The sequence below is a fragment of the Manis javanica genome, chromosome 12 (assembly GCF_040802235.1).
Source record: "Manis javanica isolate MJ-LG chromosome 12, MJ_LKY, whole genome shotgun sequence".
NCBI lineage: Eukaryota > Metazoa > Chordata > Mammalia > Pholidota > Manidae > Manis > Manis javanica.
In genome coordinates this window covers 31,854,284-31,879,964 of record NC_133167.1, presented here as the reverse complement: position 1 = coordinate 31,879,964, position 25,681 = coordinate 31,854,284, and the positions used below count along the sequence as shown (strand labels likewise).

The following is a 25,681-nucleotide window of genomic DNA, read 5'->3' as shown; positions in this document are numbered from 1 at the left end:
GAGTGGATTGGGTAGACAAAGCCCCTAGCCCACTCAGATCCTTCCCCAGGTGGCCCAGTCTTAGGGAACCTAGCAGAGTTCCAAGCCCTGCTTGGCCCCACTTGTGTCCCCAGTCCAACTGCCATGGGCAAGAAATAACAGGGGCTGAGAAGGCCAAACACTGGGGAACTTTCCAGGCCCTTCAGCCCGTAGATCCCAGCAGGAATGGCCCTTTCCAGGATCTGGTCCGCACCTCACCCAGCAGAGGGCATGGCCAGGAGGAAGCTCAGAATCCCAGCCCTCCTCTCCCCTCCCCACCCTCAGGAACTAAACCTCTCAGAACTATCCCTCCCACCCCAGGGAAGTACAGGGACAGACTCTCAGCCAAGGAGGGGAGCCTGGTGGTCCAGAGGAGAGACTGGCTTTTTTCCTTTTGTTTGTTCACAGGAGGGGACAAATGCCCTATGTGCACAGAGGTTTGATGTGACAACTTGATAGACCACATAAGCATTTCAGCAAAGCCCTTCTGACCCCACTCTCCATGCACTAAGATAATGATGGGGTGTGTACCCCAGCACATTTCAGATCTTGGCTACAAAGGCCCTCCTTACTTCTGTTTTCCTCCTCCAGCTCAGCTTGCCCACAGGTTCCCAGAAACTCTTGGCAGCTTGCTGTCAGGCAGAGTGAAGGGAGCTGCGTGGGAGGCAGTTAGACAGCAAGAGTGTTGCAGCCTCCTTAATAAGGGACGATAGCTTTTCTTGGAGCCATTAAACTGCAGCTACAGAGATGGAGAACCCCAATTAGAAAGGAGTGGGAGAAGTAAAGAGGAGGACCTGACAGATGCCTGCAGGACAGATCCGTATCTTTGGTGGCTCTGTGGGACTCATGGGTGGAGATCTAGCTGGTCGGGTTTAGAATCTCCTTTCCTTCCTAAGCTTAGTTCCAATGACTGGAGAGCCAACCCATGGTTGTTTCCCTTCAAAACACACAACTCGAAGAGGAAAAATTATTGGAGAGAAGGGTTTCTCCTAGAGTTTGTAGCTCAGTGATGATAATCCAAGAGTAAGAAAGGAAATATTTGTTTGATTTAATGGCTGTCCTCTAAATTTTGCTACATTAGCTGTGTGTGCATATGGATACTTGTATAGAACCAATAGGTCTCTTTTGTTCTGGCTTTCAACTGAATCACATCATGTTTACAGCAAGATAATAATCCTGGATTTTCCATGGCTCACTCTGTCCAAGTATAAGATTAGCTCTTGAATTCGTTAACAGCCATCTCCTTTTAAATGTCAGATGACTTTTTAAATGCCAAGTACTTACACAATGCCTTCTGTGCAATTCAAATCAGCTTTGCCAAATTAACTCATTAAACTTTATTGTTTCATTTACTGAAGAGAAAGGCTTCCAGGTGTTTTTTAGCAGAACATAAAAATATTAAACTATTTACAGTACAATATAGGTGAAAGTATGCATTTTTATTTTCTGGGAATCATTTCATCTTTCCATCAGTTTTGTAACCATTCCCACTAAAACATGCACATAACAGAAACAAAAAAGCTTCAGCATCCCCCATTTTTTCTTCTACTTCCCCCATTTTTCTTCCCCTCTACTTAACCTTATTTTTTCTTCTCCTTTCTACACCTTCAGAGACCTTGATTCACATTTACTATTTATTCTGCTGTCTTTGCTCCCAGAATAGCCCAAGAACAGCAAGTGTCCATTATGACGGCTCTGCTGCCCAGAAAATACAGGCATGCCTCCCAGTGTCCGGCATGGAGCCCAGAAGATGGGCAGAACAGGCCTAGAAACCAGGAATCCCACTCTCCTTTTCAAAGAACCCCTGACTGGTTTTATTGAATAATCAGATACAGGCTACACTGCCTGCTAATGATAGATCCTTCCAGGACTGGCTCCTTCTTGTCACCCAACATTCTGCTCAAAAGTCACCTCCTCAGAGAGGTCTTCCCTGATCACCCAAAGGTAGTCCCACTCTTCTCCCAGCAACCTCCATCCTATCACCATTTCATTATCTTCATAGATTTATCACTATCTAAATCATCCTATTTATTTTTTTATGTGTTTGACACATACAATATCACTCAATAAATAGCAGTTTAATGAATAAAGGAAAAATCACCCCAAAATATGACTCTTTCCTTGTTTCAACTTTCTGACTTTTTCTCCTCTTACCACTACCTTCCAGAATCCTCCCATACATACATAAATATATTTGATCTTTTCTTTCCTCCCATCTCCCAAACCCTTTCACTATCATTCATTTGCTAGAACACTTGAACATAATAAGCAAAAACAGTACTTCACATTCTGCTGACTGATGAATCTTCACTGAATGCATTCCATCAAACTAGAATTGCTAGCCCCTAAACATTAGGGAGGTGAGTCAAGTGAATTGTTTTATCAAAAGATTTATAGGTCTAGTGATTTGGAGGGATTTCTCTCAAAGCCTGTCAACTCCCCAGTCTTTAATGTGAGCACTACCCTAAGGAGTTAAAGTAATTTGAGCCATTGGAACTGGTCATGGTTATACCTTTGTCCTCTAGGCTAACATAAAATCTTCTCTTTGAGATCAATAGAGAAATTTCCCTCAAGTCAGTATTGTCTGATTTCTATTTTGGATTTTGGAAGCTAGAAAGCTTAAAATGCTTTGTTTGACTCTAGCAGGGATCAAGTGCTTTCATTTGATCTAGAAACTGGGCAGGGCTGTCTCACTCCAAGAAGCTAATCAGATAGATATATGGCTGAGATGACAAAAAGTTGGTTATATATTTGCCCAGAAATATCTTTATCTTTAGCCACATTTCAAAACAAAGGAAAAGGGTGTGGGTGTTCATCACAATAATGGCTGCTTGTAGGGACCTACCAAATGTTAATTCATCAGTAATAGTTAAAGGTAAGATACATGTTATGTGAGGGAGAGTTTAGGACTACCCAGAAACACAGACATCTGAGAGCTTGTCTCCCAAAAATGTGGATATGATCAAATCCACACCCAGGGTGATCTCACGGCACACCAATGTATGTGACCCCAGCAAATCAGCCCTGAAAAATAACAACTCCCCTCTTTGGGAATGAGGAGCGAGTGCTAGGCAGAGGACAGGCCTCCAGAGGCCACACACACTCCCTGTAAAGGTGACTTAGTTGGCCCTCTCCATTTTAACTGAGTTGGGCCACAACACAGTGTGCCCCCATTGTGATCATTGGTCTTTTGTTCAGCAAATAGGTATCAAGTGCATATTCATTTCCAGACCATATGCCAGGCTGCTGTGACATGGGAAAAGGACAGCCGGTTCCTGCCCTCGTGGAGCTTACTGGCTAGTGGGGAAGAGAGGTTGATGCACAGCATGAGCATCATCGTGAGCCATACAGAAAGCACTCTGTGCTCTGGGATGTCGTGGGAGGCCCAGAGGAGCCAGACCTGTGAAGGATGAGGAGGAATTAGAAGGGAGGAGTGTGTTCCCAGGAGAGGGAAGGCTATGGGTGATGGCCTTTCTCCAGGAACTGAAAGGTCAGTGTTCATGGCAGCTCTCTGCACTTGCTGTCCCTACAGTGAGGTCACTTCCCACAGAGAGCCCCACAGCACATTCCTTCACCTTCTTCAGAGCTTTACTCACACATTGAATTTTTGGTGGGCCTTCCCAGACTACCCTGCTTAAAATTGCAGCCTCTACCCCTATCTCCAGATAATCCTCACTCTCCTCTCTACTTTTCTTTTCCTCCATAGCACAAGTCATCTTCAGACATAACTTATGCTCCACTTGCTTGTTTATTATCCCTTCCCTCTCAGTGGAATGTATGTGGAATTTTCATGACAGTAGACACTTCAGTCTGCTTCTTGCATGGCTGTATCTGTTCTGCCGGGCATAGAAAAGGCACTCAATAAATATTTGTCCAGGGCCAGGCAGTTAGGGCCTTGAAAACCTTTTAAGCAGATTGGCCTTCATCCTGAGGGCAAGGGCCTTTGAAGATTTTAAGCAGAAGGGTGACGTGGTCCAGTTTGCATCTCAGAAAGATCACCCAGGTTGGAGTATGGGACATGGGCTGGAAGGCACCTGCAGATCAGACTTCATAGTGCTGGGAAATGAGACTGCATTGGCGTGTTGCAGTAACAGGAGACAGCATTGCCCAACAGATCGGAGAGCCGCTGGGCCCTTCCTGACCCTCTATGAGCCTTCTTCCTTCCCTCTGTGTTTGATTTGTTCAAATCAGTCTTCCTAACACATCAAACATATTGCAAGTCTGGAAATAAATGGGAATGTTACTCTAACTTTATTTGCAACAAGACAGACTTGAGTACCCTTCATGGAACATGGAAGCTATAGAGGTATCAGAAGGGTCTCATTAAAAAAGTTGTCTTGGGCAGACAATGATGTTCGTTCTGCCATGTACCTGCTGTGTGGCTTTGGGCAAGTTACTGACCTCTGAGAGCCTCCGGTTACTCATCTGTGAAATGGGAATAGCAGTGCCTATCTCACAGGGTTGTGAGGGTTAAATAAAATGATTACAACCCTGTTACATAGTAAGGTTCCTTTTCTACTTTCTCATTACCCTGTCCCCAGGTATGAATTAATAACCAGTCTCGGATTATTCTCTATACAGGGCTCCCCTGGGCCTTCAATGGTAAAAATAGGTGTTAAGATTAGTGTTCCAAGGATGAAAAATTACTTTCTATAAATATTTGGGGATTTGGACTAGCTCTTGTCGCACTGTGTATCATTCCTACGGAAGCCAGACTTTCTGCTTCTCTTCACAGGGAGCCCAGCAGTCCTTGGAGGCAGCAGCTCAGAAGACAGGGGAGCTTCAAAACTGTACAAATAAAGAGCTGATATGTTCAAACAGAAAAGAATTTTACATGCGGAAGCTGTACATCGACATGACGCCGTTCCTGAAGGTGATCTCACACTGAGAAGACGAGGGGTTTTATAGACACATACACAGGCATTCCAGTTAATACATTTCTGCATGGTACAAAAACAGCTTCAGAAGTCCCTCAGAGTTGATGCTTTATCAGAAGGGACAGAAAATAGGCAGTTCGTAGCAGACGAAGAAAGAACAAATTAGGACAATAATCATAGCCAGCCATCAGGGACAAATCAGCTGGGTGTATGGTTTGGGTGACAGGGGACAGGGAACAGAGAGGAGAAAGGATAACCTTAAATCACCTCATAAAACAGGCAAATATAATTAATTTTATCTTGACAGTAGCTAAAATAATTGTTAATGTTTTACCACTGTAACTAGGTCGAGCTGATAACCCTACTGTAGGGGAGTCTGATTCTTGAGTTAACTATAGTAAGCTCTTTGCAACTCGCCCATCTCGGCAATATTCCCTCCTGCCCCAGCATCTAACACAGCACCTGGCACATGGAAGGTGGTCAGTACCTGCTCCATAAATTCACCCGCCTTTTCATCCCACAGCCCTCTGGCTTAGGGCCCCTTTCCTACCCATTGTTTGCCCTGCTCAGAGCTGAATGAACTGGAAGTAAATGACCATGGAGTATAAGAAACTGATTGGGAGCAAAGCAGGGCTTTATATTCAGGGATCTCAGATCCTTCGTGCCGCCCTAGAAGATGACACACCAGGCCCTTGATAAGTGACCAGGAAAGACAGAAGAAAAGGAGAAGAAAACCAAATATTTTCAGGGTTTATGATGGTGACACTACCCAGGGCTAGAGACTGGCAGGAGCTCTGGGGGTGGGCCTCAGGAATGACAATGCTTTTCCTCTATAATATGGTGCCCAAATTGCCACACAAGTGTAATACAAAACCACTGTGGGCACGAAATACACAAAAAAGTATTGTGACCCTCCTAACCTCGCTGACCCAGAGTTCTCAGGTCATGTCTTCTCTGGGTACCCCAGCCCCAGCTCTGTGAGGAGCGGCTTTGATTAAGGGTCATGTATTTGCCCCAAGTCCATCTCTCTCTCTCTCCATGGCTACATTCTGCTTTCCTCTGTTAGATAGGCTCTTTCACCATGGTGGCAAGATGACCACCAGCTTCTCCTTTCTAGATCATTCCAGAACAGAATCTCATTGGCCTGACTTGGGCCACTGGCCCATGTCCAGATGAATCCCCATGGCCAGGGGAATGGAATATCAGCACTAACTGGCCCAGCTCAGAGCCACAGGCACTAACAGTTGGGACTGACATGTTTCAAAGAGGAAAATAGGGTACTTAAAGCCAGAATAAGGGAGAATGATTCTGGGCAGCAAAACAAAAGATGTTTGCTTACAAGTACTCAAAATAATTACCTTGATTCATTTCTTAGTGTATTAATTTGCTAGGGCTGCCATGACAAACTACCACAGACTGAGTGGATTAAACAACAGAAATTTATTTTCTCACAATTCTGGAGGCTAGAACTCCAAGGTCAAGGTGTCAGCAGGATTGATTCCTTCTGAGGCCTTTCTCTTTGGTTTGTAGATGGCCATCTTCCCCATGTGTCTTCACATGGTCCTCCCTCTGTGTGTATCCACATCCTAAACTCCTCTTCTTATAAAACACTGGTCATACTGGATTAGAGCCGACCCTAATTATCTCATTTTACCTCTTTAAAGACTATTTCCAAATGCAGTCACATTTTGAGGTACTGGATGTGGACTTCAACCTATGAATTTTGGAGAACACAGTTCATCCCAAAACACTTCTATTAATGAAACTAACATTTTTGTCTTATTAATAGTTTAGGTCTTCCCTTAGGACTTGAAAAAATTGTGGTTGGTACCTTCTTGGATGAGATATCATCATCATCACTGCTCATTCATTGACCTGCAGTGAGCATCTACTACTGATGTGTCCAGCACTTGCTGGGCATTTGGGATACATCACAAACAAAATGGAGTGAGACCCTTATTCTCCTGGCAATATGTATAGTATGTTCAAAGGTGATCTTTTTGCTATGGAAATAAGATAAGAACGCATTTATGAACATCTAGAAACTACAGAATTCAGAGTGGGGAATTTCACAATACTTTTTTGTGTATTTCGTGCCCACAGTGGTTTTGTATTACACTTGTGTGGCAATTTGGGCACCATATTATAGAGGAAAAGCATTGTCATTCCTGAGGCCCACTTTCCAGTCCACCCTTTCTGAGACTCACAGAAACTGTAACTCAGCCTGCTTCTTCAGGAGACTCACAGCAGTAATAGGCTTTCGGACTCCCAAAAAACTCCTTTTCTTGGGAATTCTCTGTGTTAACTAGTTTCCTTAGGAAGCCCTTCTTCTTGTTGGCATTGTAGCTCTTGGATTCTTAGGGACAGCCTTGTAGGAAGACACGAATCTCAACGATGAAAAGGATGGTGAGTTCAGAGAAAGACAGCCAGCCTGTTCTCAGTATCTGGAGCTGTATAGAAACCAACTCTTTCTACACATTTCATGTGTGCATTTCCTTTCTGTCCTCAGGGCATTTCATTAGTTTTTGCCTGGTACATGTAGAAAGCATTGTGCATTTCAGAGGATATGGATAAGAGATGAAAATATTGAGGCAGAAAAGGGGAATGGAAAGAGATGGAAACGATTGCTAACATTGCTGAGCACTTATTCTGTGCCAAGCTCTGTCCTAACCTGTACAGGCAAAAGCTCATTTAATTCACGAAACACATCTAAGAACTAGGTAGCATTCTCCCATCTTACAGATTAGAAAACCAAGGCACTGAGAGGTTAGGTAACTAACTTCCTGAATATCATATGATTGGTAACTGACAGAAACAAGATTTAAAGGCAGCTCAGTTTCTGAGCCCATGTTTTTAGCCATCTACCACAAAGCTTCACTGCAGACCCCATCTGAGTCCTACCCAATCAAAACCACTAGCTACCGTGTTAGCTAAGCATCCAGCACCGCTCCTTCTACAACATTTAATCCCTGAGCACTCATCGAATCTGCTGAAGGAAGATTTTCTGACCCTACAGGACTCTTCCTTTCCCCCCACTCCCGCCTGCATTCTGTGGAGTCAAAGTAAAGTTTTCTCTCCCAATAATCACTCAGTTCCCTTCAGACAACATATATTGAGCATCCTGTGTGTATCAGACACTACAATAGGCACTGAGAATACACAGATGAATCACAAATCCTCTCCATCGCTGGCCTTCCAAGAAGTCTATAATCTAAGAGGGATATAAATAGAGAAACAGGTAATATCAGCACGAAACTGTGGCAGAGGCAGGCACAGTTGCTAGGGGAGAGTCATGTTCATTTTTCAGTTATTACATGTGGATTCCTCAAGTTAAAGAACTTCTTTATAACACTGAAGACAACCCCATTAGCCCTTTCTATAGGATAATCTCTATCAGGCTTAGATTTGAGGAGACATCTGTAGACATCAGGAGACATCACAGAAAAATTGAGCCATGTTTTTACAAATCTATTTTTTGCAAAAAGAAATGGTAATTAGTAAATAAATTAGGATAGAGATTTTTTTGCAGGCACTTTCATCACAACCGTCACTTGGTACCTCAAACTCCAGGTAGAGGAACCTACCTAAAATTGGGTACAAGACTTTGAGCAACAATCCCGCCCTAATTTGGGGCCAGCCACAGGTTTTATTTATGCAGGCAGATGAGGGCACATTCTACCAAGCAGATGACTATCACTGCCACTGAATCCCACAGTCATTTAGGGAGGGACAGCATGGATTTCAGTGAGTGGAAGTAACAGGGAAACAATATTTGGCTTAAGATGTCCAGAGATGGAGCAGATCCCTCAAGAAACAAGTTCTGGTGCTTTTTTGACCACTGGCAGGAGAGTTATAGAGGGATCATAAGCTTGTCTCAAGAGGGAATGATTCCAGGACACCTCAGTGTTAATATTGCCAGGAAAAATATGCAGGGTGTTGTTATGTTTCTAAAAGGAGGAGGCCCAGGATTAAGTGAACTATTATCAATATTAAGGTACCAGACCAGTATTTGGGAAGCTCTGGGTCTTCTCTGACTCTGAGTGGCCTTATAATGCTTCTGGGACTCTGCTTCTACTTTAGTAAAATGGAGATGATAGAACAGTAAGGTGAGAATTATATGAACTAATCATTTTCAAAGAATGTTCCCATCTACAAAGGATTCAATTCATAAAGGAAAAGGGAAAAAATATTCATTAATCCCTGCTAAGGGGCAGGCCTCTCACGTACTGAACCTTATTTAATTTTCCCAACTCCCTTCCTGGTAAGTGTGCAGATTGCCACCGTGAAGATGATGAAACTGAGAATAGGTGAGAGATGACAACTGGTGACATGGCTGGCAGCACTGGGAGCCAGGGTCAGCACCATGAAACCTACCACACCTGATACTGGTGAAGCCTGTAATTCTGTTCCAGTAAATAATTTAATCATATATTTTTGTTCTGGGTTCAGAACCTGGCAGAGGAGCATAGATTTAATAATATTTTTTAATCTAAATAACACAAAATACCTTAGGATTTTCATAAATCAGTGCTCTTCATTAAAGAAAAAAGTATGGTGTCTTTTCAACACACAAGAAAAGTTCTATTACCTTGAAGTTGAAACTCTCAAATGAAATACTGATTTTCTTCCATCAAGAAAGTCATTTCTTGTGTTATTTAGATGTGTTACATGGTATGTTACACAAAATTTCCAAATGTATTTTCCTAATCAAGGTTATTAGGCACTCTGGACAATATTTATTATCACGTCCATTTCTTGGATGTTAAGGCTGAGGTCCAGTGATAGGTCATGCAGCTGGCTCCCCCATCCTCCTGGCAGTTCCTTGTGAAAGCAGCTGTGGGCCTAGAGGTACCAGGCTCAGATGGGGCACTGTGCATGAGGGTAGTGGGCAGGACTGACAGAAGATCGTCCAAGGACAGGTCACCGGATCCAGCCCTGTCAGCTGAAGAAACTGAGGTTCAGGCATTAAGTAACTCACATGATCTGTAAGGCACGAAGTGTAGGAGTCAGGGCTCCAGTGCCGAGTCTGTCCCCAGGACCTGTACCTCATCCACTCAGGCAGCTGCCTCTCCTGCCTGGTCTCAGCACTGTAGTTGTGCTCACGGTGTTTGTTCTCTCCCCACCCACCACCAACCCTCCCCAGCCCTATGACACCACACTGCAGCCAGTGCTCTTTCTAAATTCAGCAATGTCATAACACTAGTTTGCTTGCAATTCCTTACTACATCCCTGTTGGCCTGGTTAAATCCTGCATCAAAGATGTATTTCTTTTATAAATAAAAAAATGTAACAAATGCAATTTTTTAAACTCTAAACTGCTACATACAAGATGTGACCCATGTCTAACTCACACTGCCTCTTAACTGCAGCCACACAAAACTACTTTCTCACCAGCACATTCTACTCCCTCTGTTGGGAGCTGCCCTACCTCCTCTTCTCTGCAAGACTTGGCACCATGTCCACTGGTAAGCAAACCTATCGCAGCCTAATTGGCTTCGCCTCCCAGGAGATCCTGCAGAAACCTTCAAAATCTCTCACAGCCTTTACACTGCATTGCGAGGGTGAAGATTTCTTATCATTTCTCCACAAGGCAGTGAGTCTCTTAAAAACAGACCTTTCAGCTTTATGCCTCCAATGCCTCACACAGTACCTGGCACACAACAGATACTCAATCAGTGTTCGTGAGCTAAATGGACAGATGGAGAGCAAGTGACTTGGCCAGAATGACAGAAGTGGGATTTCAGTGCTCAGTCCTTTGGTTGGTTTTGCTCACTCACCAAGTGTTAGTACCTTGGTTTCAATCACTTGATCTAGCCGTTGCATTGTAACTTGCATTAAAAGTGACAGGTAGCATTTTATTATTCTTTTGTTTTTATTCAGATGTTGAATCCAATATATACTCAAAAGGTTTAAAACTTTAAGTATGAAAGGTATGTCTCCCAGGTGCTCAGTTCCCTCCTCTCTGACACCGTTAGGAGGTTCCAGTATGCCCTTCCTCGGTTGTAGTATACATGTGTAAGTAATACAGATATATACAGATAGACAGTATTTGATACACAACTTAACATAGTATACACATTGTTCATAGTCTTATTTTTTTTTACTACCTTACCTTGGAGTTCTTTATATGTTAATTTGTAGAGATGCTTTTTAACTGTTGCATAGTAATCCATTATATGAATAAACATGATTTAGTTGAGGAATCCTCAATTGATGAGATATTTAGGTTGTTCCCAATCTGTTGCAATAAATGACCTTAGGTATAAGTCATTCCACATGTGTGCTCATATATATAAAACATTACGGTTTTTTTTATACTTTTCTAAGCAACATACAGAATTTCAAATTAAGACTATCACTTTTTCTTTCTTTTTTATTTATTTTATTTATTTGTTTATTTATTTATTTATTTTGGTCTCATTAATCTACAATTACATGAAGAACATTAAGTTTACTACGCTACCCCCTTCACCAAGTCCCCCCCACATACTCCTTCACAGTCAATGTCCATCTACATAGTAAGATGCTATAAAATCACTACTTGTGTTCTGTGTTGTACAGCCCTCCCCGTGCCCCCCACGCACTATACATGCTAATTGTAATGGCCTCTTTCTTTTTCCCCACCCTTATCCCTCCCTTCCCACCCATCCTCCCCAGTCCCTTTCCCTTTGGTAACTGTTAATCCATTCTTGGGTTCTGTGCTTCTGCTGCTGTTTTGTTCCTTCAGTTTTCCTTTGTTCTTATACTCCACATATGAGTGAATCATTTGGTACTTGTCTTTCTCTGCCTGGCTTATGTCACTGAGCATAATACCCTCTAGCTCCATCCATGTTGTTGCGAATGGTAGGATCTGTTTTTTTCTTATGGCTGAGTAATATTCCATTGTGTATATGTACCACATCTTCTTTATCCATTCATCTACTGATGGACATTTAGGTTGCTTCCATTTCTTGGCTATTGTAAATAGTGCAGCAATAAACATAGGGGTGCATCTGTCTTTTTCAAACTGGAGTGCTGCATTCTTAGGGTAAATTCCTAGAAGTGGAATTCCTGGGTCAAATGGTATTTCTATTTTGAGCATTCTGAGGAACTTCCATACTGCTTTCCACAATGGTTGAACTAATTTACATTCCCACCAGCAGTGTAGGAGGGTTCCCCTTTCTCCACAACCTCGCCAACATTTGTTGTTCTTTGTCTTTTTGATGATGGTGATCCTTACTGGTGTGAGGTGATATCTCATTGTGGTTTTAATTTGCATTTCTCTGATGATTAGCAATGTGTGCCTGTTGGCCATCTGGATTTCTTCTTTAGAGAACTGTCTATTTACCTCCTCTGGCCATTTTTTAATTGGATTATTTGCTTTTTGTTTGTTGAGGTGTGTGAGTTCTTTATATATTTTGGATGTCAATCCTTTATGGGATCTGTCATTTATGAATATATTCTCCCATACTGTAGGATTCCTTTTTGTTCTGTTGATAGTGTCCTTTACTGTACAGAAGCTTTTTAGCTTGATATAGTCCCACTTGTTCATTTTTGCTTTTGTTTCCCTTGCCTGGGGAGATATGTTCATGAGGAAGTCACTCATATTTATGTCCAAGAGATTTTTGCCTATGTTTTTTTCTAAAAGTTTTATGGTTTCACGACTTACATTCAGGTCTTCGATCCATTTCGAATTTACTTTTGTGTATGGGGTTAGACAGTGATCCAGTTTCATTCTCTTACATGTAGCTGTCCAGTTTTGCCAGCACCATCTGTTGAAGAGACTGTCATTTCCCCCTTGTATGTCCGTGGCTCCTTTATTGTTATTAATTGGCCATATATGTTTGGGTTAATGTCTGGAGTCTCTATTCTGTTCCACTGGTCTGTGGCTCTGTTCTTGTGCCAGTACCAAATTGTCTTGATTACTGTGGCTTTGTAGTAGAGCTTGAAGTTGGGGAGCAAGATACCCCCACTGTATTCTTCCTTCTCAGGATTGCTTTGGCTATTTGGGGTCTTCGGTAGTTCCATATGAATTTTTGAACTATTTGTTCTAGTTCATTGAAGAATGCTGTTGGTAATTTGATAGGGATTGCATCGAATCTGTATATTGCTTTGGGCAGGATGGCCATTTTGATTATATTAATTCTTCCTAGCCAGTAGCATGGGATGAGTTACCATTTGTTAGTGTCCTCTTTAATTTCTCTTAAAAGTGTCTTGTAGTTTTCAGGGTATAGGTCTTTCACTTCCTTGGTTAGGTTTATTCCTAGGTATTTTATTCTTTTTGATGCTATTGTGAATGGAATTGTTTTCCTGATTTATCTTTCTATTGGTTCATTGTTAGTGTATACGAAAGCCACAGATTTCTGTGTATTAATTTTGTATCCTGCAGCTTTGCTGAATTCTGATATTAGCCCTAGTAGTTTTGGAGTGGAGTCTTTAGGGTTTTTTATGTACAATATCATGTCATCTGCAAATAGTGACAGTTTGACTTCTTCTTTACCAATTTGGATTCCTTGTATTTCTTTGTTTTGTCTAATTGCCGTGGCTAGCACCTCCAGTACTATGTTGAATAACAGTGGGGAGAGTGGGCATCCCTGTCTTGTTCCCGATCTCAGAGGAAAAGCCTTCAGCCTCTCGCTATTCAGTATGATGTTAGCTGTGGGTTTATCATATATGGCCTTTATTATGTTGAGGTACTTGCCCTCTATGCCCATTTTGTTGAGAGTTTTTATCATCAATGGATATTGAATTTTGTCAAATGCTTTTTCAGCATCTATGGAGATGATCGTGTGGTTTTTGTCCTTCTTTTTGTTGATGTGGTGGATGATGTTGATGGATTTTTTAATGTTGTACCATACTTGCATCCCTGGGATGAATCCCACTTGGTCATGGTGTATTTTTGAATTCGGTTTGCTAATATTTTGTTGAGTATTTTTGCATCTACATTCCTCAGGGATATTGGTCTGTAGTTTTCTTTTTTGGTGGGGTCTTTGCCTGGTTTTGGTATTAGGGTGATGTTGGCTTCATAGAATGAGTTTCAGAGTATTCCCTCTTCTTCTATTTTTTGGAATACTTTGAGGAGAATGGGTACTATGTCTTCTCTGCATGTCTGATAAAATTCCGAGGTAAATCCATCTGGCCTGGGGGTTTTGTTCTTGGGTAGTTTTTTGATTACTGCTTCAGTTTCGTTGCTGGTAATTGGTCTGTTTAGATTTTCTGTTTCTTTCTGGGTCAGTCTTGGAAGGCTGTATTTTTCTAGGAAGTTGTCCATTTCTTCTAGGTTTTCCAGCTTCTTAGCATATAGGTTTTCATAGTATTCTCTAATAATTCTTTGTATTTCTGTGGGGTCTGTCGTGATTTTTCCTTTCTCATTTCTGATTCTGTTGATGTGTGTTGACTCTCTTTTTCTCTTAATAAGTCTGGCTAGGGGCTTATCTATTTTGTTTCTTTTCTCAAAGAACCAGCTCTTGGTTTCATTGATTTTTTCTATTGTTTTACTCTTCTCAATTTTATTTATTTCTTCTCTGATCTTTATTATATCCCTCTGTCTGCTGACCTTAGGCCTCATTTGTTCTTCTTTTTCCAATTTCAATGATTGTGACATTAGACTGTTCATTTGGGGTTGTTCTTCCTTCTTTAAATATGCCGGGATTGCTATACACTTTCCTCTTAAGACTGCTTTCGCTGTGTCCCATAGAAGTTGGGGCTTTGTGTTGCTGTTGTCATTTGTTTCCATATATTGCTGGATCTCCATTTTAATTTGGTCGTTGATCCATTGATTATTTAGGAGCATGTTGTTAAGTCTCCATGTGTTTGTGAGCCTTTTTGCTTTCTTTGTACGATTTATTTCTAGTTTTACACCTTTGTGGTCTGAAAAGTTGGTTGGTAGGTTTTCAATCTTTTGGAATTTACTGAGGCTCTTTTTGTGGCCTAGTATGTGGCTACTCTGGAGAATGTTCTATGTGTACTTGAGAAGAATGTGTATCCTGTTGCTTTTGAATGTAGAGTTCTACAGATGTCTATTAGGTCCATCTGTTCTAGTGTGTTGTTCAGTGCCTCTGTGTCCTTACTTATTTTCTGTCTGGTGGATCTGTCCTTTGGAGTGAGTGGTGTGTTAAAGTCTCCCAAAATGAATGCATTGCATTCTATTTCCTCCTTTAATTCTGTTAGTATTTATTTCACATATATTGGTGCTCCTGTATTGGGTGCATATATGTTTATAATGGTTATATCCTCTTGTTGGACTGAGCCCTTTATCATTATATAATGTCCTTCTTTTACTCTTGTTACTTTCTTTATTTTGAAGTCTATTTTGTCTGATACTAGTATTGGAACACCTGCTTTTTTCTCTCTGTTGTTTGCATGAAATATCTTTTTCCATCCCTTGACTTTGAATCTGTGCATGTCTTTGGGTTTGAGGTGAGTCTCTTGTAAGCAGCATATAGATGGGTCTTGCTTTTTTATCCATGCTATTACTCTATGTCTTTTGATTGGTGCATTCAGTCCATTTACATTTAGTGTGATTATTGAAAGATATATACTTATTGCCATTGCAGGCTTTAGATTTGTGGTTACCAAAGGTTCAAGGTTAGCTTCTTTACTACCTTATTGTCTACCTTAACTCGCTTATTGAGCTATTATAAACACAGTCTGATGATTATTTCTCTCCCTTCTTATTCCTCCTCCTCCATTCTTCATATGTTGGGTGTTTTGTTCTGTGCTCTTTTTAGGAGTGCTCCCATCTAGAGCAGTCCCTCTAAGATACCGTGTAGAGGTGGTTTATGGGAGGCAAATTCTCTCAACTTTTGCTTGTCTGGGAATTGTTTAATCCCTCCTTCATATTTAAATGATAATTGTGCTGGATACAGTATCCTTTGTTCAAGGCCCTTCTGTTTCATTGCATTAAATATATCATGCCATTCTCTTCTGGCCTGTAAGGTTTCTGTTGAGAAGTCTGATGATATCCTGATGGATTTTCCTTTGTAGGTGACTGTTTTTCTCTCTCTGGCTGCCTTTAATACTCTGTCCTTGTCCTTGATCTTTGCCATTTTAATTATTATGTGCCTTGGTGTTGTCCTCCTTGGGTACTTTCTGTTAGGAGTTCTGTGTGCTTCCACGGTCTGAGCGACTATTTCTTCCCCCAGTTTGGGGAAGTTCTCAGTAATTATTTCCTCAAAGACACTTTCTATCCCTTTTTCTCTCTCTTCTTCTTCTGGTACCCCTATAATGCAGATATTGTTCCTTTTGGATTGGTCACACAGTTCTCTTAATATTGTTTAATTCCTGGAGATCCTTTTATCTCTCTCTGCATCAGCTTCTATGCGTTCCTGTTCTCTGGTTTCTATTCCATCAGTGGTCTCTTGCATCTTATCCATTCTGCTTATAAAACCTTCCAGAGTTTGTTTCACTTCTGTAGTCTCCCTCCAGACATCAGTAATCTCCCTCTGGACTTCATCCCTTAGCTCTTGCATATTTCTCTGCAGCTCTGTCAGCATTTTTATGATTTTTATTTTGAATTCTTTTTCAGGGAGACTGGTTAGGTCTGTCTCTGCAGATCCTCTCTCAGATGTTGTCTGAACTATCTTGGACTGGACTAAATTTTTTTGCCTTTTCATGGTGATAGCGGTGGCTGTAGGCAGGTTGCGGGTATGTCAGCTGGGAGGAGAAAGTCCTTTCCTGCTTGCTGGATGCCTTGCCCTTCTCCGCTGCCTGTGTCAGTTACCCACACTCCTGGATCAGCCACCGGGTTAGCCCCCTAAACTGCTGTAGTTTGGGTCTCCGACAGAGCAGCGCGGAGCCCTGCGGGGAGTGGCAGGAACGCCAGGTGCGCTCCTCCGTGATAACGGCACCCCTGCCAGGCAGCTGTGTGGCAGCAGCGGCCTTTGGTTCTGGCCTGGGCGGCTGTGCGTTGGGCTGGGATTCCAGTTGGCTGCTGGGAGTGCGCCTGCTCCCTCTGGCTCTGCTGCAGGTGTGTGTGGGGCTCTCCCACATGGGCCTCTACCTGGCTCCTCTGGCTCCACTGCTGCCGGTGCACGCGAGCTGCACCTGGGCTCTTCAGTCACTGCTGCTGTGGGCTCGCACAAGCATCTCCTGGTCCCTTCTGGTGCCATTGGTGCACACGATCTGCTCCTGTTCCCTTCTGGCGCTGCCGCCTCCGGTACATGCTGCCACTCTCCCGCTACAGGGCCAGTGTGTCGGGGTCCGTGCCAGTTGGAGGAACAACTGGCAGGCTGCTTAGTGCCTTGAGGGGCTTCAGAGCTGCGCTGCCTTCCTGGGGTTTAGGGCACCTAAGGTTCCCCAGGATTCCCAGCTGCTGGCTAAGTGTGCTGGGATGACTTCGTCCAGCTATGGGGTTCCTGTCTCTTTAAGACTTGCAGAAAGCACTCACTTTTCTTTTGTCTCAGGGGCACCGGTTGTGGAGATCTGCCCACAGGTTTTGCTTTTCTGTTTCTCTAATATCCAGCACCCTGTGCACCTTGTGTCTGCGCTCCGGGTGCGGTTTTCTAGAGCTGTTTGTTTAGCAGTCCTGGGCTTTCACTTCCTCCCCATTCTAACTCCTTTCTTCCTGCCGGGTTCTGGGATGGGGGAGCATTCGGGTCCCGCCTGGCCGCGGCTTGTATCTTACCCCTTCATGTGATATTGAGTTCTCACAGATGTAGCTGTATCCTGGCTGTTGTACTACATCCACTGGTGTCTCTTTTAGGAATAGTTGTATTTATTGTATTTTCATAAATATATATGTTTTGGGGAGGAGATTTCCTCTGAACTACTCACAACACCATCTTCCCGTGATCGTCTGACTATCACTTTTTCTAACAGGGACTTACCAGAAGAGTCTTTCCAAATATATGATTCTCTCTGCCTCCATCCCCTCATCTGTGAAATGAGAAAAATATTTCTTTCCTCTGAAGCTCATAGCTGCATGTTGTTAAGACTTAAGGTTTATCCTTCTTGGCTTTAAAATTCTTCCAAAAGAAGCAGCTTGTTTCTCTCTTTTAATTCAATTTCCTGTTAGGTTAAAAGGATTTATAAACAAGAATTTCATTTCAATTTATCTCATCTCTAGTCTTCTAACTTCTCATTTTTCTATGACTGAGGCAGATTTTTTCTGCAATAATTTTTTAAAACCTTTCCATTTGCTCAAGGATGAATTCTTTTTTACTGCACCTAGGCCAAATCTGCTTTGTCTCCAAAATGAGAAATCAAAAGAAAGAAAATTACTTACCTGCTCCAGCTTTTTTATGTCAGAACATCTCATCATCTACAAATACTAAGCTAACACGTGAGAAACACACAGGGTAAAAAGCCATAGAATGAGAAAAGAATGTCAAACAAATTAGCAGATAATTAATTGTCTCTTTCCAAAGCAGCTTGAGTATTTGATAGTAAAGTGGGAGACCGACTACCCCTAAAGGGTGAGGAACTTTAGTCCTAGGAGAGACTTCCAGGGCCGTCCATATCAGAGCCTTTCTCTCTCGCTGAAATGAAGCTGTAGATTAAGCAGAGGTTCAGGTGACAAAAGCCAAGACTTGGGTCACTGACTAACCCTCTCACTTAGGCTACCAATGACCTGCTTTTCTAACATTAGAGGATCAGTGACTCTCAATCCCAGCTACATATTGGAATCACCCAAGAAGCCTTAAAAATGCCCTAACTCCAGAAAGTCTGATTTTATAATTTGAGGTTAGATACAGGAAATCCTTTTTTTTTTTAAGCTCTGCAAATAATTCTAATGTGCAGCCAAGGGTGAGAACCACTGCTGCAGAGATTTCTGGATAGTAGGATTACAAGCAGCTTGGGTCACTCAGAGAAAGAAGGAAGAGGGGATTAAATGTGATAAGAAACAAATCTGTGGTAATCCTGGACACCCCATAAAAGGACAATCTGACCCTTTTGCTCCCCTGCTTTATACCTTTGGTGCCTTCCAATTGTTCTCAAGATAAAGACCAAAGTCTTTAATCTCCCTTCAAGGCCTTGGGGGTCTGGCTTCTACCCACCCTCCCCTCTTTTCTCAGTCTCTACGGTCTTCCACCAAGCCCTTGGAGGTATCCTGCTTGCTTCCACTAGTTGGCCTTTGCCTGCAACATGCCTCTCACCAGCTCTGGGAAGGCCAGGCATGCAGCACTGCACAGATGAATGGGACAGCCTCCCCACAAGCAAAGGGCAGCTAAGAAGCTACAGTGTTCAGCACTGCAGCCAAGCCAGCCTGGCTCTTCAGGGCTGTTCATGCTGGCTGCAGACTTTGGACACTTACGTTAAATAAATTGACAAAAGAGGAAAAGAAACAACTAAGAAAACTGGGTTTCCTTTTACAAAAGGTCATGGACCACCAGAGTGTTTGTGTTTATTTTGCCTTACATATTTTTTGTTGTATGTTAACCTAATAGGAAAACGGAGATGAACTGGATTATCATGAAGAACCAGGAGAACCCCTCAGAGGAAATCTTCAAGATGCCCAAGGTAGAGACAGGCGTTGGGTTTTAAGTCTTATCACAATAATTGTCGGATGAAACTTGCGCTGTTCAAAGATTCTAATGTGGAATGACCCTTCCATTTCCTCTCAGGTAATGAGTTGGAAGTCAGAATATTGACCAGTGCTGAGTTCAGACTCCAGTGTGTTCCTGGTGTATCACAAACCAACTGATAATAACATGCTTTTATGTCCTTGGACTTACTAAAAGATTACTTTCCTGCCAGGCTGCAGATAGATGGAAGAGAGTAGAGACCCTAGGGCATTACAAAAAGGCCCACAGGCACCCCCACCTCCCTACTCCTCCCGCTTTCCCCGGGCCTTGGACATACAAGTTTGGGAGCATATTCTATGTGAGGGATAATATTCCAACAGACAGGGGAACAGCATCAAGAGACTAGCCCCTGTTACCTGCAGCTCTGGGTGGCCAGAGCTACTTGAGAAAGGCTTCCTCCCCAAATTATGCTGCATTTAATAATGATGACTCTAGGAAATATTGGGCCCAGAAGTGGGTTTTTTGGCCTAGCTCCTATTCCCAGACCTTGAGCTAGATGCTAAGCTCCTCCCGGGGGACACCTGAGAATACTGCATAATGCTGCAGTTGACTAGGCCCAGGGAGCAGAGCTGTTCTTTATCCTCTTTGCACCTCACCGGAGTGGGAACAGGTGTGTGAGACTGTTGCCTTCTCAAGGAATAGAGACAGGGCTAGCCAGTCGGAATGTGCCGGTTGTTTGCTGTGCAAAGGCGTCCAGCAGAGGGAGCAAGTGAGGCCTGAAATGCAGCCTGTGCTGTCCTCCCTAAGCCAAGCATTCCCAGCCCTGGGTGCAGCCAACCTAAGGGGGCTCCTTTTTCCACTTGGCCGTTCTCGTGGCGCACATTTCTCTAATTCACATAAGGTGTTCTATATAAGCTAGCAGCAGCTGGTCTGAGCAGCTAAGTGGAGCGTGAGCTCTGGAGTTGGACTACCTTTGCCTTAACTTCTCGGTGCCTCTGCGTCCTTAATTGGGACTGAAAATCGTACTCCCCTCATAAGTTTGAAGGAGGAAAAAATGAAGTAATTCATGTACAGAGGCTCTTCAATGAATATTAATCTGGGCTTGGATATCATAGTGACCAAATAGCTGCCCTTTCATGATCACAGTTTACCTACCTGTGAAGTGACACCACAACCCTTCCTATCTCCCCTGGACCCTATGGGGTGAGGGAAACCAAAAGAACTCACTGGGGGATAAGTGTGCAAAGTCACAGATTTTTCAATGACATTCTAGTGGAAAAAAAATTAATTTTTATACTCACTTAAAAAGATTTCCCTGCTTCTGGGTATCAGACAACAAAACATTATGGTAGCCCAATTCCTCAGTTTGGTCAAGCTTTTAAGCAGGGTTTCTGTTAACATAAGTCTCTTGCCTCCTGCATTTTCAAAGCTGAGTGACAATGGCCAGGGAAACACATTCTGTCTCAGATCTTCCATATGGTAAATCACATATGCAGAATGTGAACAGACACAGCTCCAAGGTCCTGGCCAAGTACAATGGAGGCTTTAGTCAGTGCAGAACATGGCCAAATCTAAGCAATGGCCAAGTCAGTCGAAACAGATTTCCTGTCTCATGACAGAGGGACAGGCTCCAGCTGAGTTCCATAAAAGTTATTCAGACAGTCTTTAACACAGTGAAATGGCACAGCAGAAAACCAAAGAAGGCATTTGCCTGTCCTGAATGATAAATGCTAATGTTTAAAAAAGGATTTCAAATCTTTGAAGGAAAAAAGGAGGAAGTGCCAAGGAATTTTTTTAAAACTATTTAAGGGTCCATTTTCCCATCATAGGTCTTAAGGTTAATTTTCAGGATTTTTTTTTCTCCTTTAAATTAAGTAGTGATCTTCATGGTTAATTATAAGCAGTGAACCAGTGGGAATACATGAGTCTTGGAGTTGGGGACAATACCGCATGCAAGTGTTTGCAAGACAGGTCACATCAGCAACCTCCAAATCAAAGAATGTTTGGGACACTGCTCTTATTTTAAATGCAAAACTTTCCTTTCCTCCCCTTTTCCCCACCCCCAAAAGTCCAAGGAAAGAATAAAATTACAATTCTTGTTTTTTGTGTTTTTTTTTATTTTATTTTGTTATCATTAATCTACAATTACATGCAGAACATTATGTTTACTAGGCTCTCCCCTTCACCAAGTCTCCCACACAATCCCCATTACAGTCACTGTCCATCAGCATCGTAAGATGCTGTAGAATCACTACTTGTCTTCTCTGTGTTGTACAGCCCTCCCCATGCCTCCCCCGACATTATACATGCTAATCGCAATGCTCCCTTTCTTTTTCCCTGCCCTTATACCTCCCTTCCCTTCCATCCTCCCCAGTCCCTTTCCCTTTGGTAACTGTTAGTCCATTCTTGGGTTCTGTGATTCTGCTGCTGTTTTGTTCCTTCAGTTTTTCTTTGTTCTTATACTCCACATATGAGTGAAATCATTTGGTACTTGTTTTTCTCTGCCTGGCTTATTTCACTGAGCATAATACTCTCTAGCTCCATCCATGTTGTTACAAATGGTGGGATTTCTTTTCTTCTTATGGCTGAGTAGTATTCCATTGTGTATATGTACCACATCTTCTTTATCCATTCATCTACTGATGGACACTTTGGTTGCTTCCATTTCTTGGCTATTGTAAATAGTGCTGCTACAAACATAGGGGTACATCTGTCTTTTTCAAACTAGGCTGCTGCATTCTTAGGGTAAATTCCTAGAAGTGGAACTCCTGCGTCAAATGGTATTTCTATTTTGAGTTTTTTGAGGAACCTCCATACTGCTTTCCACAATGGTTGAACTAATTTACATTCCCACCAGCAGTGTAGGAGGGTTCCCCTTTCTCCACAACCTCGCCAACATTTGTTGTTGTTTGTCTTTTGGATGGTAGCCATCCTTACTGGTGTGAGATGATATCTCATTGTGGTTTTAATTTGCATTTCTCTGATGACAAGCGATGTGGAGAGTCTTTTCATGTGTCTGTTGGCCATCTGAATTTCTTCTTTAGACAACTGTTCAGCTCCTCTGCCCATTGTTTAATTGGATTATTTGCTTTTTGTTTGTTGAGATGTGTGAGCTCTTTTTATATTTTGGATGTCAACTCTTTATCGGATCTGTCATTTATGAATATATTTTCCCATACTGTAGGGTTCCTTTTTGTTCTATTGATGGTGTCTTTGCTGTACAGAAGCTTTCCAGCTTGATATTGTCCCACTTGTTCATTTTTGCTTTTGTTTCCCTTGCCTGGGGAGATATGTTCATGAAGAAGTTGCTCATGTTTATGTCCAAGAGATTTTTGCCTGTTTTTTTCTAAAAGTTTTATGGTTTCATGACTTACATTCAGGTCTTTGATCCATTTCGAATTTACTTTTGTGTATGGGGTTAGACAGTGATCAAGTTTCATTCTCCTACATGTAGCTGTCCAATTTTGCCAGCACCATCTATTGAAGAGACTGTCATTTCCCCATTGTATGTCCATGGCTCCTTTATTGTATATTAATTGGCCATATATGTTTGGGTTAATGGCTGGTGTCTCTATTCTGTTCCACTGGTCTGTGGCTCTGTTCTTGTGCCAGTACCAAATTGTCTTGATTACTGTGGCTTTGTAGTAGAGCTTGAAGTTGGGGAGCAAGATCCCCCCGACTTTATTCTTCCTTCTCAGGATTGCTTTGGCTATTCGGGGTCTTTGGTGTTTCCATATGAATTCTTGAACTATTTGTTCCAGGTCGTTGAAGAATGCTGTTGGTAGTTTGATGGGGATTGCATCAAATCTGTATATTGCTTTAGGCAGGAAGGCCATTTTGATGATATTAATTCTTCCTAGCCAAGAGCATGGGATGAGTTTCCATTTGTTAGTGTCCTCTTTAATTTCTCTTAAGACTGTCTTATAGTTTTCAGGGTATAGGTCTTTCACTTCTTTGTTTAAGTTTATTCCTAGGTATTTTATTCTTTTTTATGCAATTGTGAAGGGAATTGTTTTCCTGATTTCTCTTTCTATTAGCTCATTGTTAGTGTATGGGAAAGCCACAGATTTCTGTGTATTAATTTTGTATCCTGCAACTTTGCTGAATTCATATATTACTTCTAGTAGTTTTGGAGTGGAGTCTTCAGGGATTTTTATGTACAATATCATGTCATCTGCAAATAGTGACAGTTTAACTTCTTCTTTACCAATTTGGATTCCTTGTATTTTCTTGTTTTGTCTAATTGCCATGGCTAGGACCTCCAGTACTATGCTGAATAACAGTGGGGAGAGTGGGCATCCCTGTCTTGTTCCCCATCTCAGAGGAAAAGCTTTCAGCTTCTTGCTGTTCAGTATGATGTAGGCTGTGGGGTTTTTTTTTCTTTTCTTGTTATCATTAATCTACAATTACATGAAGGACATTATGTTTACTAGGCTCCGCCCTTCACCAAGTCCCCCCAACATACCGCATTACAGTCACTGTCCATCAACATAGTAAGATGCTGTAAAATAACTACTTGTCTTCTCTGTGCTGCACAGCCCTCCCTGTGCCCCCCACACACTATACATGCTAATTGTAATGGCCTCGTTCTTTTTTTCCCACCCTTATCCCTCCCTTCCCACCCATCATCCCCAGTCCCTTTCCCTTTGGTAACTGTTAGTCCATTCTTGGGTTCTGTGCTTCTGCTGCTGTTTTGTTCCTTCAGTTTTCTTTTGTTCTTATACTCCACATATGAGTGAAATCATTTGGTACTTGTTTTTCTCTGCCTGGCTTATTTCACTGAGCATAATACTCTCTAGCTCCATCCATGTTGTTACGAATGGTGGGATTTCTTTTCTTCTTATGGCTGAGTAGTATTCCATTGTGTATATGTACCGCATCTTCTTTATCCATTCATCTACTGATGGACACTTTGGTTGCTTCCATTTCTTGGCTATTGTAAATAGTGCTGCTACAAACATAGGAGTACATCTGTCTTTTTCAAACTAGGCTGCTGCATTCTTAGGGTAAATTCCTAGAAGTGGAACTCCTGCGTCAAATGGTATTTCTATTTTGAGTTTTTTGAGGAACCTCCATACTGCTTTCCACAATGGTTGAACTAATTTACATTCCCACCAGCAGTGTAGGAGGGTTCCCCTTTCTCCACAACCTCGCCCACATTTGTTGTTGTTTGTCTTTTGGATGGTAGCCATCCTTACTGGTGTGAGATGATATCTCATTGTGGTTTTAATTTGCATTTCTCTGATGACAAGCGATGTGGAGAGTCTTTTCATGTGTCTGTTGGCCATCTGAATTTCTTCTTTAGACAACTGTCTATTCAGCTCCTCTGCCCATTGTTTAATTGGATTATTTGCTTTTTGTTTTTTGAGGTGTGTGAGCTCTTTATATATTTTGGATGTCAACCCTTTATCGGATCTGTCATTTTCGAATATATTCTCCCATACTGTAGGATACCTTTTTGTTCTATTGATGGTGTCCTTTACTGTACAGAAGCTTTTCAGCTTGATATAGTCCCACTTGTTCATTTTTGCTTTTGTTTCCCTTGCCCGGGGAGATATGTTCAAGAAGAGGTCACTCATGTTTATGTCTAAGAGATTTTTGCCTATGTTTTTTTCTAAGAGTTTTATGGTTTCATGACTTACATTCAGGTCTTTGATCCATTTCAAATTTACTTTTGTGTATGGGGTTAGAAAGTGATCCAGTTTTATTCTCTTACATGTAGCTGTCCAGTTTTGCCAGCACCATCTGTTGAAAAGACTGTCATTTAGCCATTGTATGTCCATGGCCCCTTTATCAAATATTAGTTGACCATATATGCTTGGGTTAATGTTTGGAGTCTCTATTCTGTTCTATTGGTCTGTGGCTCTGTTCTTGTGCCAGTACCAAATTGTTTTGATTACTGTGGCTTTGTAGTAGAGCTTGAAGTTGGGGAGCGAGATCCCCCCCACTTTATTCTTCCTTCTCAGGATTGCTTTAGCTATTCAGGGTCTTTGGTGTTTCCATATGAATTTTTGAGCTATTTGTTCTAGTTCATTGAAGAATGCTGTTGGTAGTTTGATAGGGATTGCATCTAATCTGTATATTGCTTTGGGCAGGATGGCCATTTTGATGATATTAATTCTTCCTAGCCAGGAGCATGGGATGAGTTTCCATTTGTTAGTGTCCTCTTTAATTTCTCTTAAGAGTGTCTTATAGTTTTCAGGGTATAGGTCTTTCACTTCCTTGGTTAGGTTTATTCCTAGGTATTTTATTCTTTTTGATGCTATTGTGAATGGAATTGTCTTCCTGGTTTCTCTTTCTATTAGTTTTATTGTTAGTGTATAGGAAAGTCACAGATTTCTG

The 25,681-nt window shown here is 42.0% G+C and overlaps 1 protein-coding gene across 6 annotated transcripts in view; it reads left to right on the top strand.

The window, feature by feature from the left end:
- The window catches only part of KIAA2012 (KIAA2012 ortholog), a 129,534-nt gene that overhangs the window by 76,688 nt on the left and 27,165 nt on the right, over positions 1–25,681 (top strand). For all 6 annotated transcript variants that reach the window (XM_037009186.2, XM_073218331.1, XM_037009184.2 and 3 more), the window contains 2 exons: positions 4,754–4,891; positions 19,262–19,334. In XM_037009186.2, coding sequence (XP_036865081.2) covers positions 4,754–4,891; positions 19,262–19,334 — 211 coding nt within the window. The remainder of the gene's footprint in view (positions 1–4,753; positions 4,892–19,261; positions 19,335–25,681) is intronic.